General features: G+C 39.4%; 1 protein-coding gene across 2 annotated transcripts in view; it reads right to left on the bottom strand.

Annotated features, from left to right (window-relative positions):
• Gspt1 (G1 to S phase transition 1) overlaps positions 1-17,160 on the bottom strand; it is a 41,013-nt gene that overhangs the window by 6,044 nt on the left and 17,809 nt on the right. For both annotated transcript variants that reach the window (XM_040748083.1, XM_040748082.1), the window contains exons 6-14: positions 14,530-14,607; positions 11,788-11,968; positions 10,130-10,284; positions 9,830-9,970; positions 6,812-6,905; positions 5,450-5,530; positions 2,288-2,461; positions 1,161-1,250; positions 389-557 (exon numbers count right to left, since the gene is read on the bottom strand). In XM_040748083.1, coding sequence (XP_040604017.1) covers positions 389-557; positions 1,161-1,250; positions 2,288-2,461; positions 5,450-5,530; positions 6,812-6,905; positions 9,830-9,970; positions 10,130-10,284; positions 11,788-11,968; positions 14,530-14,607 — 1,163 coding nt within the window. The remainder of the gene's footprint in view (positions 1-388; positions 558-1,160; positions 1,251-2,287; positions 2,462-5,449; positions 5,531-6,811; positions 6,906-9,829; positions 9,971-10,129; positions 10,285-11,787; positions 11,969-14,529; positions 14,608-17,160) is intronic.

Genomic DNA, 17,160 nt, shown 5'->3' with positions numbered 1-17,160 from the left:
ATAAGAAGTCTATACTAGGAGCTGGAGAGATGGCTCAGCGGTTAAGAGAACTAACTGTTGTCCCAGCACCCACATAACAGCTCACAACTGTCTGTAACTCTAGTTCCAGGGGGATCTGATACCTTCACACCAATGCATATAAAAGTTAAATAATTAAAAAAATGTTAAAGTCTGTACTATACTACATACTATAGAAATGTTTTTAGTAAATTCAATTTTTTCCTAGTGCACTATTATAAAATCCTATGCACTAAGTCTACATAGAGCCTTATTGGTACTGTATGGTAATTCCATTTGTTATTTAATATATACATGGATTTCCTTTGAACCTTCCTGCTGTAATATGGACAGGACAGCCCGACACCAGAGACAAGTGAAAACCTCTTACCCTCATCTCGCAAGGTAAAGCGTCCCATCTGAGGGAAGTCTTTAAAGGTCTCCAAACAGATGGTCCCTGCTGTCCTCAAACGTGCAATGCATACTTGATCTTGTTTCACAAAACGGGGTCGAGTCTTACTTTTTTCTCCTGATTTTTTGTCTACCAAGCAGATTAAGGCCTAACCAATAAAAGAGGATAAGAAAAAAAATTTAATGTTAAACATAAGTAGCTCTAAGAATAAAATGTAACCTGAACATAGTATTGAATCCTAATACTTGAGAAGCAGGAGGCAGGAGGATCATGAGTTCCAAGCCAGCCTAAACTACACTGTGAGACCCTGCGTTAAAACAAAAACAAAGAGCCGGGCGGTGGTGACCCACACCTTTAATCCCAGCACTCGGGAGGCAGAGGCAGGCGGATCTCTGTGAGTTCGAGGCTGGGCTGGACCGACAGCCTCCAAAACAATACAGAGAAACCCTGTCTCGTAAAAACCAAAAAAACCCAAACCAAAACAAAGGACAGACAACAAGATAGCTTTTCAGGCAAAGATTCTTGCCACATAAGTCTCTCAACCCGATTTTGATTCCTTAGCAGAAGATGAGAGAGCTAACTTCAGAAAGTTTTCCTCTGACTTCTACACATGTACCATGACATACTCACCCCTCTCCCCGAAAAAATAAAAATAAGTATAAATGTATCTATACTATTGATCAGGAATTATCAAGATGCAATATTCTTAAAAATTAAGCAAACAAACCAGTTACCCTAAAACCAAACTCACTGTTATTTCGACTTCCTCGATACAGGTATGAATATGCAGCACCGCATTATACCCTGGGCAGATGATGGATTTGTGCTCTATAATCACTATCTGTCAAATTAAAAACAAAACAAAAACCCCTCAACTTTAACTTCAATGTTCTAAAGATATAATATTCCAAGAAGCAACAGAAATCACTAACTTTTGAGTATGTGCCATTTGTTGACAGGATAGCTCAAGTTGCTCAACCAAAGCTCACCCTTAAACATTCCACTGTATAGAAATTGGTAGATGCCTGGTTTATCTCAGTTCAACAGGCAGTCTAAGAAGTCGTCACTATATAGTAACCATGGAATTAATGTGACAAATTATCTCCCACAAATTACCCAAATGGGATCGTCCCATAGCTCATACATTTTTCAATAGCCAAGGTCCAGTTAGTAAACAATTCAATGTACTTGGCATTAAAAAAATAAGCAAAACAAAACAACAACAAAAATACAAAACTAAAACAAGAAACCGTAGCCATACTTTTCCTGGGAAATGGTTAAGAGTTATTTATGTGCATGAGTGTTTTGTCCACATACATGCATTGAGGAGGCAAGAAAAGGGTATTGGGTCTCCTGGAACTGGCGCTACAAGGCAGTTGTAACTTACAGGTACTTGGAATTGAACTCAGGTCCTCTGGGAGAACAGCAAGAATTCTTAATGCCTGAGCCATTTCTCCAGCCCCAGTTTAACAGCACTCAAAGAGTTCTGTTATGGTATTAGTGTTTTGCTGCCACTCTCCCAAAAAGGTCAGATTAAAAATAAATGTGACCCAAGTCTAAAAACATACTGTCTCTGGAATAGGAAACAAATATGCTGTAGTCAAAAATCAATTTTAAACTAAATATTTACTGGTGCTATATCACCATCTGCCTTTACAAAGTGAATTTTATTATAAAAAATAAAATGGAATTTACAAAAATACCACCTAATAAATTCTTATCTTGAAATTGTTGAGATAATACTGTTGTGATGTACAAATGAGTCTATTTCAGTTCCTCTGCAACAGTTATGTGGCACATCACAAACTCAAGACAAAAGGCACTGAAATTCTAACCACTTAGGTTCTAACAACAACGAAGATGAATGAACTTGTTTACCTGGGCATCAAATGTGCGTCCAGAATGACAAAGATTATTAAGATCACAAAGGATGAATCCTGGCAGAATCTCCTCTTCTTCAATTCCTTTCAGTCGGATTTTGAGGTTCTCACCTGGAGCTACAGAATCTGTTTCTACATCATCAGAAAGTATTCCAAGAACTTCCACGTTGTGCTTAAAAAGAAAGTTGAAGGTTTTCTGACACATGCACTGAATTATAGGACGTAAAATGATCTCAATGTTCATGTGTTAAGAAGCTACAAATTCACAAGTCAAAATATTTAGAGGGAAAGAAAAGGGGCTTAATCCCAGGGACTTGTGTTCTATCACTCTCTACAAAGTCCCAACTTGTTATTTATTTATTTTTAATTTATTTATTATGCGTATGCATGCCAGAAGAGGGTGTGAGATCTCATTATAGATGGTTGTGAGCCACCATGTGGTTGCTGGGAATTGAACTCAGGACCTGTGGAAGAGCAGCCAGTGCTCTTAACCTCTGAGCCATCTCTCCAGCCCCAACTTGTTATTTTTTTAATATCAAATTCCAACAACCTGACAACATCTGGAATCACTCAAGGCAAATGCTCAGGCACACCTGTGAGGGCTTAGTTAGTCCCTGACCATGCTGGCACAGAATTACCATAAGTTAACTGATGTGGGTGGGAAGACCCATCTTCACTGGGCTTCACTCACCAAACAAAAACAAATGAAAAACAACAAACTTTTACGTTTGAGTGCTTTGCTTGCATATATGTATGTGCTCCACTGGTGCCCTCAAAGGTCAGGAGTGACAGATTCTCTGGAACCAGACTTATGTTTTGTTGGCAACCACTGTGTGGATGGCTGGGAACTGAACACAGGTCCTCTGCAACAAGTGCTTTTAACCATTGAGCCATTTCTCTAGCCCCCTTCATTTGCTAAAAAATAATTTATGTTTATTTACGTTGAGGTGCATGCTTGTGTCTGTGTGTAGAATACCGCACATGCAATGTGTGTGAAGGCCAGAAGAGGGCATAGCTGGAGTAAGAGGCCATTTTGAGCAGCTTTATGTGGGTGGAGCAAGTACTCTCTTCAAAGTGCTGAGTCACCTCCCCAGCCCCTCCCTTGAGCTGCCACAGGAAACTAAGAAAAATACCAAACTCAATATAAATTTCAAAATAAAAACTATTTCCCAGCTGGGCACTGGTGGCTCACGTCTTTAATCCCAGCACTCGGGAAGCAGAGGCAGGCAGATCTCTGTGAGTTTGAGGGTTCGAGGCCAGCCTGGTCAGCGAGTTCCAGGATAGCCTCCAAAACAATACAGAGAAACCCTATCTCGAAAAACCAAAAAAACAAAACAAAAAAACCAGAAACTTTATTTCCCCAGCAGGTCAATCCTGAGATAAGCATGTGTTCCTCAAAGTTATTAACAAGTGAAATTTAAAAGCATATTGTTGGGGCTGGAAAGATGGTACAGTTAAGAGCACTTGCTGTTCTTACAGAGGACCCACGAACAATGAATTCCCAGCACCAACTGGTGGCTCACAACTATCTGTACATAACTCCAGTTACAGAAAAACCAATGCTCTCTGCTGGCTGCTGGGGGCACCAGGTATACATAATGCACAGAAGCACACCAAACATTCTTTTTAAAAGCATATTGTTAAATGAGTGCAAGATTTCCTAGTGGGAAAGGAACTAAACAGTCACATGCTGCAATGATCAGCATGGTAGTATTGTTAATGTACTAAATGTCATTGGTGAAGTTGTCTCTTACATCACTTTTTCCTTTGTTTTACCCATGTAATTCTACAGGCTTGCATGGGAAAGACAGAGGAATGACACAGGCACTGGAACCCCAGGAGAACATAATTGTTTGTATAAAAGCAAGAGTCAACCAAACCAAAGGCATTTTCCTAGAAAGTACTAAAAATATCAACATGTATCTTGGAATCATTTTATATACCTCAAAGTAGAAATCACCAAATCTAACTTAAACCCCACTAAAAGATTGTTTTCCAGTGTGTGTGTGTGTGTGTGTGTGTGTGTGTGTGTGTGTGTGTGTGTGTGTGTATGAGAGTGTGAGAGGGAGGGAGGGAGGGAGGGAGGGAGGGAGGGAGGGAGGGAGGGAGGGAGGGAGGGAGGGAGGGAGGGAGGGAGGGAGGGAGAGGCAGGGAGAGAGGACAATTTTCTCTCCATTCACCTTAACATGGGTTTTAGGTAGCAAGGACCAAACCTTTTTACCCACTGAGCCACTCTGCCAGTCCTTGAATATTTTTTTCTTTTTATTGGTTTTTAAAGATAGCTTCTTTGTATAGCCCTGGCTGTTCTAAGAACTCCTTTGTGGACCAAGCTGACCTCAAACTCTGAGATCAGCCTATCTCTGCCTCCCAAGGACTGGGATTAAAAAATCATGTGCCACCACACCCAACAAAAATAAATTTTTTTAGAAAGTTATCCAAACTGGCCTCAAACCCCTACATAACCTAGTATAAATGAGCTGGGGGGATTGGAGGCTTTAGCTTAATGATAAAAGTGCCTGTCTATGGCTGGAGAGATGGCTTAGTGGTTAAGAGTACTGACTGCCCTTCCAAAGGACCCAGGTTCAACTTCAATTCCCAGCACCCACATGGAAACTCACAACTGTAACTCTAGTTTCAGGGGATCTGACACCCTCACACAGACATACATACAGGCAAACCACCAAAAAGAAACAAAAACAAAACAAAACAAAAAAAAACCCCGAAGTGTCTGCCTAGCTAGAGCCAAGGTCCTTAGCATGGAGATGGAGTGTTTAACAACAACAGGAACAAAACAAACAAAACAAAACCCCAAAATATTAAAAGACTACAGACACAGAAACACACTAGAAATAAAGCAGAGTTTTCTTCCATGGCTTTTTTAGTAATTTATTTTGTGAACCTTTAAAGCAGTTACCCAACCATTCCAAACTTTGTTTGCTCTTATTGATAATGGGACAGGTTGATAGTTTCAATAGTTTCAAACTTTCATGTTGCACCTTCTAACACTAACATGCTTGAAGACCAGCTGACCCTTTAACCGTCATAAAAACTCATTTGTTCTTATATTTCACTGAGCATTAATAAAAATAATTATTACTCATAAAATTTGGTAGAAGTTCCTAAGTTTTTGAACTTGAGAAAATGCATACTAAACTCTTACCTTGTTTGGCATCATTACAAGCTGCTGGCCTTTACAAATAGATCCAGATTCCAGCTTTCCCAGGACCACAGTCCCCATATCCTATTCAAATTAAGAATAAAAAATTAAAAACTTTCAGTCTTTTATATTATATTAGGTGAATAGATCCAAGTGAAATTCTATAGGATTAATCTATCAAGGAAAGTCTTTAGCTTAATGAATGATAGAATGCTTATAATTATTATTTTTTAAAGTCTAATTTTTTTCTTATACAACTTATTTTTATTTAATGTGCATTCATGTGTTCCCTGCATGTATGTCTGTATGGTGTTGGATCCTGGAGTTATGCAGTTGTGAAAACTGCCATGTGGGTGCTGAGAACTGAACCTGGATCCTTTGGAAGAGCAGCCAGTGCGTTTAACCGAGCCATCTTGCAAGCCCCTTATGATTATTCTTAACACAGAGGAGGTGATAAGTAGTCCATAATAATATAGATCTTAGGCCTCAATACAATTATATTAAATAGAATGCCTAAGGTTCAAAAAGAAAGCTTCATGCAGAAAACAGTCAAGAATTTTATGTTGGAAGATCTGAATTGTTTGTACAAATTTATAAACTTATTTGTTTGTAAACATTAGAGTGGAGCTAACTCAAGTTAAAAGTATGTAAAACATTACATGACTTGCTATTGTCAGAGTTTAAAGATTAAATTGAGGGCTTGGGATATATCTCAGTGGTAGACAGCTTGCCTAATATGCACAAGGCCTATGGATGGAGTTTTAATCCACTGTATTGAAAAACAAATTACCTAAAAAATAAGCTGGAAATCCAGTTGAAACCAATGAAGTATTTCTTTCTTTCTTTCTTTTTTTTTTTTTTATAGGGGTTTGAGATGTGAGGAATTATCATTATTTTTTGGAGACAAGTTCTCACTATGTAGCTCTGGCTAGACTAGAATTTGCTATGTACACCAGGCTGGCCCTGAGTTAAAAAAGAGCCACCTGTCTCTACCTCACAATTGCTGAGATTAAAAGTATGCACCACCACACCCAATGAAGTGCACACTGACAACATAAGCTTTCATGTTTTGTTGGTACTATTATAACTTAGTGCATAGTTCATGCCAGGCTACTTATCAACACAACTTTTAATGTGAAAAATCTTTCAGAACAGCCTTTTCATTGTATTAATACTTCAGCTTAAAAAAGAAAAAGATTAGCTTACTGAAAATATCCAAGCTAAGCTTGCTGAGTAAATCATGGCCTTCTATAAGCAAACACTCAAAAGGATAATAAACATTATTAGTAATTTATTTTTTATGACATAACAAAACACAATGATTTCAACTCCCCTGAAATCCAGTAACCTTAATATTTGAAGTACCTTGTACTTATCGACAATTGGCAGCCTGATTGGTCCATCAACTGATCTATTGAAGTTTGGCAAATTATCCAGATATGGAATAAATGGTAAGCCACTGAGAACAGAACAATATCCATTAAATAAAGTTAACACAGTTTTTTAAAATCTAAGAAGATGTATTATTGCAACTTAAACAATAAATGATCATATATTATAACAGTTTATCTTTCCAAAGTACATTTTTTCATTTATATATTTCCATTTAATGAAACTTATACCCCAGAAAACTAAGACAAAAATGCCTTAACTTTTAAAAAGCTCCCTAGGCCAGATATGGTGACACAACCCTGTAATCCCAGCACTTGGGAGGTTCAGACAAGAGGTTAGGAAGTTCCATAATTGAGACTACATATGAGATTCTTGTCCCAAAACAGCACACAACGAAACAAACAAACAAACAAACCTACAAAACACACTGATGTTTATTAACTGTCTATATGTGTACGCTTGTGCATACAGAAGTCAGAGTACAATCTGCAGGACAGGTCTCTCCTTTAATGATCGGGGCTCTGGAGAAAGATCTCAAGCCATGAGGCTTGGCAGCAAGCACATTGACCTGCTGACCCATGCTATTAACTACACAAAGACTTGCTATGTGGTCTAGACTTGCCTCAAACTCAATCCTCTTGCCTCAGTTCTCAAGTGCTGGGATTATAGACATGTACCACAATGTCCAACTCTCCACTTCCTAATTTTACGGACTATGAAATTTAATTCATATCAAATCTGGGTTCCATAATACAATTTCCCCTTTACTCTGACTGTGAGGCACCACTGTCTAGAGAGGCTGCTTGTTTTGCACTAATTTTATAAACTGATTCTAACATTTGTGTGGAAGTTCAAGAGATTCACAATAGCCAAAACAGAAAGAAGGCCAATTTCAAAGTTCTACAGTAAGACTGCACAGTCTTAAGACTAACAGTAAAACAGAAGAGAAATGAGGGGAAAAACAAACAAGCAAATAACATTTATGGCCATTTGATTTTTAATGAGGATGATAATGCAACAGAGAAATCATATCAGAATAATGTGATACCCATTTAACAAAGCCAATGAACCTAGCTAGGTAAAGACCATAAATCTTACCCAAGAATGAACTAAAAGCTAAAAATATAAAAAAGAAAAACGTTTTCTTAAATTTAAAGTTTAGATTTGTTTTTTCTTATTTGTATTAAGTGTTTTCTGTATGTGCATGTGTGCATGCCTACTGTCCAAGGAGGTTGAGAAGAGAGCATCAGATCCCCTGGAATTGAAGTTGGGCAATGACTTGAGCAATCATGTGTGTGCAGGGAACTAATTTCCAGGTCCTCTGTAAGAGCAACAAGTGCTCTTAACTGATGAACCATCTCCTGCCCCGCAAACCTTAATTACTCTAGAAACTAAACTGACCTCATCTTCTGTAGGGCTAAATCTTTTGTGACCATGGATCAGCCAATGTATTTATTGACTGTGTACTCATGGTGCCATGGAGTACATATAGAGCTCAGAAGACTTGCAGAAGTTTGTTTTCTCTTCCTACCACGTGGGTTTCAGGGAGTAAACTCAGGTCACCAGGCTTGGCAGCAGGCACAATAATATGATGAGCCATATCACTAGCTACAGTTTACAAAACAAAACACAGATTTGGTGACTCACATCTATATTCTAGGACTGCTAGGAGAAGACGGGAGGCAGACATAGAAGAGCCACGTGGAAGATCATGAGCCAGCAGGAGTGGAGTGAACAGAAGAAAGGAGAGGCCCTATCTAAGCAAGGAGGGAAAGGACCAACCTCTAATGCTGTCTTCTTACCTCCATCTAGGCACCATAGCACATGGGCACCTACACTCATACACACCATGAAAAAGAGGAGCAGAGGGTTGAGAACAGTTCAGTGATACAGAACATGCTCAATACGGGCAGGGCTCTGGATTCTATCCAACATAAACAAGTAGGAAAGAAAGAAAGGGAAGGTAAGAATGTACTTAATATAGAATGGAAAAAATACTGGTTAATTACCTAGTAAGGGACTTGTGTGTTTGAGTGAGTGTGGCTGAGAAATTGAATTCAGGGTCTTCATACTTATAAGGCAAGCAATCTACTGACTTGAGTTATAGGCCAAAGCCCCATAAAGAAATCAGGTGGTTGTGGTGCTCGCCTTTAATCCCAGCACTTGAGGGGCAGAGGCAGGAGAATCTCTGTGACTTTGAGGCCAGCCTGGTCTACAGAGTGAGTTCCAGGGCTGTTACACAGAGAAATCCTGTCTTGAAAAACAAAGAGCAAGCCGGGCGTTGGTGGTGCACACCTTTAATCCCAGCACTTGGGAGCCAGAGGCAGGCGGATCTCTGTGAGTTCGAGGCCAGCCTGGTCTACAAGAGCTAGTTCCAGGACAGCCTCCAAAAACCACAGAGAAACCCTGTCTCGAAAAACCAAAAAGAAAAAGAAAAAGAAAAACAGAGCAAACAAAATAATAATAAAGAAAGAACTCAATGACTCAAAAAAGAACACACAGGACTGGGAAGATGGCTCAGTGAGTAAATTGCCTGCTATGCAAGCACAAGGACATGAGTCTGGACCCCAACACCACTGTAAAAGCTGGGGTGGTATGCATCTGTAATCCTAGCACTAGGGAGAAAACAATTGGTTCCAGGGTTCACTAGCCAGTCATTCCAGTCAAACCAGGTAGTTTCAGGTACAGTGAAAAGCTCTAAAAAATAAGTGATGTTAACCTCTGACCTGTACACACATATAAACATGGACAAAGCACATCTTCATATTACACATATAGCATACATCACATTCCCCTGCATATTACCCACAGAAGTATACAACACACATAACACATCCCCCTACACATGACATACATGAGCACACAACACACCACACACTTTAAAAAGGCAAAAGTATGGTAGTTTTTAAAACCAAGACTATAGGCAAAATTTCAATACTATTTAAATATGGCCCTCCACCTTTAAAAAAATAATAATAAAAGGTTACTCACATGTACCAAGGACAGAAATCTGATTGCTCTTTGAGATTTGCTCCTGTCAGTCCTGAGCAGGGCATAAAATGAATGTCCTTTTTGGGATTGAAGCCAACTTTTTTCAAAAATGGTACTAGTTTCTCTTTACATTCTTCATATCTATGAATATTTAGAAATAACACAATTATGCCAACTGAACACTAGTTTCATCAGTGAACATATCAAAGCTTAGAAAAACTGGAAGAAAATGCAAAATAACAGAAATCCTTTTCTTCACTGACATGCCTGTAAAAAGCCAACAGAGCATTGGGAGCTTACCTCTCATTGCTCCAGTTTACCGTTGGATCATCCATCTTATTAATAAGCACAATTAAGTGTTTGACACCTGCTGTCTTTGCCAACATTGCATGCTCTCTTGTCTGTCCACCTTTTTCAAATCCGGTTTCAAACTCTCCTTTCCTGGCAGAGATTACCTGTTCCAAGAAATCAAATAATTTATTCTTAGACATTCAGATCTAACCCCTGTCCACTAAATCTAGCAGCAAAACAGATATACTTTAACTTCTGTAAGAAAGTTTCCCAAGGAAATGGGAGCACATGTGCAACAATGGACATGTCCAATCACATGGTGTCCAAACAGTTTAGAAATCTGAGGGTTTGGAGTCGAGAAGGCACGTCTCCTTGGTAGAGTTATTTCCATGTGCTGTGCCAAGTATCAACACAAACATGTTTTCTCTCCACCTTCCCTCAATCTAAATATGCATATAGTCCACACATTCCAAATGCTTTCTTTTCAGGTTAAGGATGTGAGGAAATACATATTTAGCAATCTCAGGACCCCAGGTTCAATCTCGAGTGTGTGCATGCTTATGAGTTTAGGAGCCTGCTAACCCAGAAGCATCAGATCCCCATCAAACCAGAGTTACAGGAGTGTGAGCCCCCAACCAGGGATGCTGACAATCACCCCAGGTCCTCTGCAAACACTGAGCTATCTCTGCAGCCCCCACTGGGTTTAGTCTCTAGTACTACAATCAAAGTGAGTGTATGTTGATGCATACTTGTAATCATAGCATTTAGACTCTTAGTCAGGGCAGGTGGTGGTGCGCCCGCCTTTGATCCCAGCACTTGTGAGGCAGAGGCAGATGGATCTCTGTGATTCAAGGCTAGCCTGATCCAGAGTGAGTTCCAGGACAGTCAGGACTAATTCACAGAGAAAGCCTGTCATGAAAACCAATCAAACAAACAAAGTAACTAACAAAAAAGAGTCTGAGACAAGGGGATAAGTTTGAGGATAGAATGTACTGTCAAACAAGAAGTGGAACGGGAGAAACAGGGCTTCAATCTTTGTGGGTATAGCATTTAAACAAACAAAATCCACTAAATTCGGACACACAGATAACAACAAGAAAATGTTTAATGTATTTTTATAAGTAAATTACAAAGAGTTCGTGGGCAGATAAGTGACAAAAATGAATACTATATCTATAGTGTTATAATGCACTACAACTTTTTAAGAGTGAAATAGAATATTAAAGTTAGGTTGTGGAACACACCTTAAATAAGAGGCAAGTAAATCTGAGTTCAGGCCAGGCTGGTCTACATATAGAATTCCAGGCTAGCCAGAGCTCCACGGTGAAACCCTGTAACAGTGGTAGAGCACACGCACAGCAATATGCAAAGGTCATGGGTTCAAGCCTACCAATGGGAAAGACAAGATACATGTGGGCTGCTGATAAGTATGTCTAGACCAGATCAGACCAGAGGAAAAGAAAAAAGCCCAGAATAGAAATGTCTTTCTTAGCCGTGCTTGGTGGCGCACACCTTTAATCCCAGCACTCAGTAGGCAGAGACAGGCAGATCTCTGTGAGTTCAAGACCAGCCTGGTCTACAAGAGCTAGTTCCAGGACAGCCTCCAAAGCCACAGAGAAACCCTGTCTCAAAAAACCAAACAGAAAAACAAGAAATGTCTTTCTTACCAGTACAGCCAAGTCAGCTTGAGAGGCACCACCAATCATATTTGGGACAAAGCTCTTATGGCCAGGAGCATCTAGAATTGTAAAATGCTTCTTTTCGGTTTCAAAATAAGCACGACCCACTTCTACTGTTTTACCCTTGTCTCGTTCTTCCTGATTTGTGTCTAAGGCCCAAGACAAGTACCTGGAAGTATTAAAAAAAATATATTAAAAATATTCCTCTACCAATAAGCATGGAACTAAACGTGACATCCAGTTTCATCTCCACTATTCATCTGTATCATAAGACTAGCAAAATAAAAACAAGAAAATTAAATATGTATTGTTATGATTCAAACAGAGCCTATACAGAGTCTATAAGCAAACGTTATTCATAAAAGTAAACTGACGACATAGGGAGAAAGACTACTGAAGTGCTGGGTGTGGTATTACACATCTGTAATTCCAGTATTGGGGAGACTGAGGTAGGAGGATAGTGAATGTTCAAGACTATCCTGAGCTGTATACCAAAAATTCTGTAAGAAAGAAGAGGTGACAGAGAGGAAAAAAAAAAAGATGAGTCATAATATTAACATTGTGGTTTGAATGAAATATCTCCTGAAGTCTTGGGCATGGGCTATGTGGCCCCCATCTGGTAGTTGTGTTTGGGGAGGCTTACAAGGTGTGGCCTTGTTGGAAGAGGTATGTCATTAAAGGTTGGTTTGGAGAATTCAAAGCCTTACACTTCAGGTTTGATATTAGCTTGCTTATTCCAGAGACCATGAATGACTGCTGCCATGCCTTCCAGCCATGATGGAACTACAAGCCCAAATAATTCTCTGTTCTATATAACTAGTACAAATAATTCCAGTATCGCAGAGTGATGCCATCAATCCTTATTTTACTTTTCTAATTATATGACAGAATACACTCATTACAAAAAAAAAAAAAAAAAAAACAGGATATTGCCGGGTGTTGGTGGTTCACACCTTTAATCCCAGCACTCGAGAAGGAGAGGCAGGCGGATTTCTGTGAGTTTGAAGTCAGCCCTGGTCTGCAGAGAGTTCCAGGACAGCCAGGGCTGTTACACAGGGAAACCTTGTTTCAAAAAACTAACCCCCACTCAAAAAAAAAACAAAAAAGGAAAAAAATTCTGATATTACTTCATTGTGTGAGAATTATATAATTCTATATAAATTAATTCAAAACATCCTAGCACTTGAGAAACAGAGGCAGGTGATTTCTGAATTTGAACCCAGTCTGGTCTACATAGTGAGTTCTAGGCCAAACCAGACCACCACCAGAACACAGAATGTGGTCCTTTTTGAAAAGGAGTAGTGTCCCCGTGAGGTAAGGGCTGCAAACTTCTTTCAAGTGCAGGGGACTTAACCCAAGCTAAGCATTTACTCTTCTACTCACCTACACTCCCTCATGTCCACATTTTTAGAAAACAAAACAAGGGCCGGGTGTTAGTGGCGCACACCTTTAATCCCAGCACTTAAGAGGCAGAGGCAGGCGGATCTCTGTGAGTTCGAAGTCAGCCCTGGTCTACAGAGCGAGTTCCAGGACAGGCTCTAAAGCTACAGAGAAACCCAAAATAAGGTCACAAATTGCTACACGCTCATGGGTGTGCATACAGTCTTTTATCATCGAAAAATTTCTTCTTTTTCCTTCCAGTACTTATTTACATTATGATCACATATCCTATGTACAATTGTAATTCTTTTCTCTCTAAATGCCATTGCAAGGTTAAGTTCTATTACCGTTCATTATAAATTTCATGAATATAATCTTTTTTTCCTCCCTTTGATTTTTCGAGACAAGAGTTTCTCTGTGTGGTCCTGGCTGTCCTGGAACTCACTCTGTTGACTAGGATGGCCTCTGTCCACCTGCCTCTGCCTCTGCCTCTGAGTGCTAAGATTAAAGGTAGGTACCACCAATGCCTGGCAATATAAATATAATCTTTGAATGGTTACACAATTGCTCAATTAAATGGATGGCTTAAAATTTATTAAGTAACTCTTGCTACAGGATGTTTAGATGACTCCCAAATTTCTTCTGTGTAAGTCAGGAAGTCATCAGGAGCAGGTCTCTATGTATGATGTGAGAAAAAGAAATCTTTGCCTTTAGCATACAGTATTTTAGATAGCAAAAAAAAAATTTTAAGTCATTTTGAGACAGGGCCTTACTATGTTGCCCAGGCTGGCCTCAAACTCCTGGCTTCAAGCATCCAGAGTACTAGGTTGATAGGCATGTAGTACTGGGTCTGGCTGAAAATATATATTTGAATAGACTACAAAAATATTAAGGTTATCGTGTTTCCTGAAAAGTAACTTATAGGAAGCTGGAGAGATGGTTCAGTGGTTAAGAGCACTGACTTCTCTTCCAGTGGATCAGGGTTCAATTCCTAGCACCTACATGGCAGTTCACAACTGTCTATAACTCCAGTTCCAAGGGACTCAACACCCTCACACAGACAATATGTGTAGGCAGAATACTAATGCACATAAAATAAAAATAATTTCTTTTAAAAAGTAACCTATAGGGCTGGAGAGATGGCTCAGAGGTTAAGAGCACTGGCTGCTCTTCCATAGGTCCTGAGTTCAATTCCCAGCAACCACATGGTGGCTCACAACTCTCTGCAATGAGATCTGATGCCCTCTTCCGGCATGCAGGCGTGGATGCAGGCAGAACACTGTATACATGATAAATAAATAAGTCTTTAAAAAAAAAAGTAACTTATAGTATCATAAAAGTTTACTATACCAAGTTTCTCTGTTTTTTTCTTTAGCTTCTCGTTCATATTTCTCAAGTGTCCTTTTGTCGACCATTCCAGTCAAATACCTGAAAACAGTTAAAGACAAAAAAGTACACACTTTAATTACTCAAGTACTTCAAAGTAACCTGAACGACAGAAAACACCTATTTAAAAAAGAATTACATCCATTTTATTATGTGCAAGTCAGAGGACAGTTTGCAGCGGCCAGTCTTCCTCTTCCACCATGAGGGTCCCAGGGATTGAGTCCAGGCAGCTCACAATCACCCATATTGCCAACTCCAGGAGAGCCAACAGTCTTCTCTGGTCTCCTGGGGCACTCCCACACACATACATGTTTAAAAATGGAAGGGGGCTGGAGAGATGGCTCAGTAGTTAAGAGCACCTGCTGCTCTTACAGAGGACCCACATTTGGTTGCCAGCACCCACAAGGGAGCTCATAACTGCCTGTAAGTACAATTCCAGGAGATCTAGCACTATCTCTTAGCCTGCTCAGGTACATGCACATGCATAATACATATATAATACAAGGAGGCACATGAACACATACACACAAATACAAATATTTTGTTTTTATAGATATATATATATAAAAAAGAAAGAAAACTGACCAACTAATGAACCAAGACATCCACCTGCCTCTGCTTGAGTGCTGGCACTAAAGGCATGTGCCACCATTGCCTGGCTTTTTCTTTTTTCTTTTGCAAACAGTGCTGAGAACTCAACCCAAGACCTTATGTATGGTTGGTAAGTTAGGGCTCTTGACACTGACTTATATCTTCAGCCCTAGTTTTCCAATTTTGATCACTGTATCATAGTTTATGTATAATTTAACATTAAGTTAAACTGAATGAAAGGACTATGAGAACTCTATTGTTTCTGCTTTCTGTAAGACCAACACATATGTACTCACATGTATGTGAACATGTAAGACAAAACATTTTCATATTAAAGATTCTTTAGTACATATTAAAGATCAGTAAATATATATCCTCTTTGTCAAATGACTTCTCAAAGTGAGATCATTTTTGTCAATGTGAAACTATTTCTGAATAGCTTACTAGTAATGTCTGCTCGTTTTTATTCAATCCAATCAAATTACCTACATAATCACCTACAGTATGATGTTCTTCCCAGTCTGAATGTAAAAACAAAAGTGAGAAGGCCACCCTAACTACAACCCATCAACAAAAAACAAACTGTCTATAATACCATCAAATAGGTTTAATACCTACAACCACAGAACCTCATTAGCTAGCTAAAGATGTTTGTTTTAAGGATAGTTTCAGGAGTAACAACAGAAGGATTACCACTAAGGATTACACAACAGCATGTCCTTAGCTCCCCCGATAATCAAGTTTGGAAAGGTCCATATTTTGAGAAGAAATCACAATTTTAGGACCTGTTAATTAATTACAAAGATGTATCAAATTGGGAAGGTAGTTCAGTAGGTAATTTATTGCACAAGCCTTCAGATCTCTGGACCCCAGACAAGTAGCACAAATGTATGTAATCTTCATCCTTTTAGAGGGAGCGGGAAGCTGGGAATTATGCTAGCCAGCCTAACATCCACAGCAACCAACAAGAGACGCTATCTCAAACAAGGAGAAAGGTAAAGACTGAGGACTTCCTTTGTCCTGCATACTTACACTATGGCATGCATGTGCTACCCCCAACACACACCCACACGTACGCACACATGCACACACGCAATTTTTTTTACAAAATTATCATTACCACAATAAATTACTAGAAGTCATTCAATGTCTTTGCAAGTAGGTAGTTTGTATCAAATGGTAAAAATTGGGGGTGGGGTAATAGCTCGATGGTTATAGCACTTGTCACACAAACATGAGAACTGGGGTTCAGATCCCCAGAACCCACATGAATGTCAAGTGGGAGAGGCAGGTCTGCCCTGCCTGTTAGTCCAGTCTCACAGGCAGAAACAGAATCCCAGAGTAAGATAAACAGTGAAATTAGCCAAATCAGGGAGCTCTGGGTGTGACTGAGACCCTGTCTCAATGAATAAGACCCTCAATCTTAGGTCTCTGCATGTAAGCAAACATACATGCAGATCAACACACAGGCACACATTCAGACAGACTGTGAAGAACAGCATATTGTAGGTGATTATGTAGGTAATTTTATTTGGATTGAATAAAAACAAGCAGACATTACTAGTGAGCTATTCAGCATATACACACTCTCACATCACCTCTTCCCCTCTTTGATTTAAAAAAAAAATCCTTGAATGATGATTAGACTATTGCCTTTGATTAAATCCACATAAATTTCAGGCACGAAAGAACAGTTTGTTCATGAGTCAAAATCAAACTTTTGGTTTGGGACTGTAGCCCAGTGACAGAGCTCTTGTTTAGTATTCTCAGATCCTAGACCAGCACCAGCAGCAAATGAAAACAGTAGGCGAGGGACAGCTCAGTGGTTAAGAATGCTTGTTATTCTTGAAGAGGACCCAGGTTTATTTCCAGGTACCCACATGGTGGCTTATAACCATGTGTAACTAGCTCCAGGTGATATGACTCTCTTCTTTGTTTTTTTGAGACAGTGTTTCTCTGTGTAACAGCCCAGGCTGTCGTGGAACTCAATCTGTAGACTAGGGC

This window comes from Mesocricetus auratus, unplaced genomic scaffold (genome assembly GCF_017639785.1).
Source record: "Mesocricetus auratus isolate SY011 unplaced genomic scaffold, BCM_Maur_2.0 Super-Scaffold_100007, whole genome shotgun sequence".
NCBI classification, from domain to species: Eukaryota; Metazoa; Chordata; class Mammalia; order Rodentia; family Cricetidae; genus Mesocricetus; species Mesocricetus auratus.
Note: the sequence above shows the minus strand (reverse complement) of the source record. Positions and strands in the feature narration are given on the sequence as shown.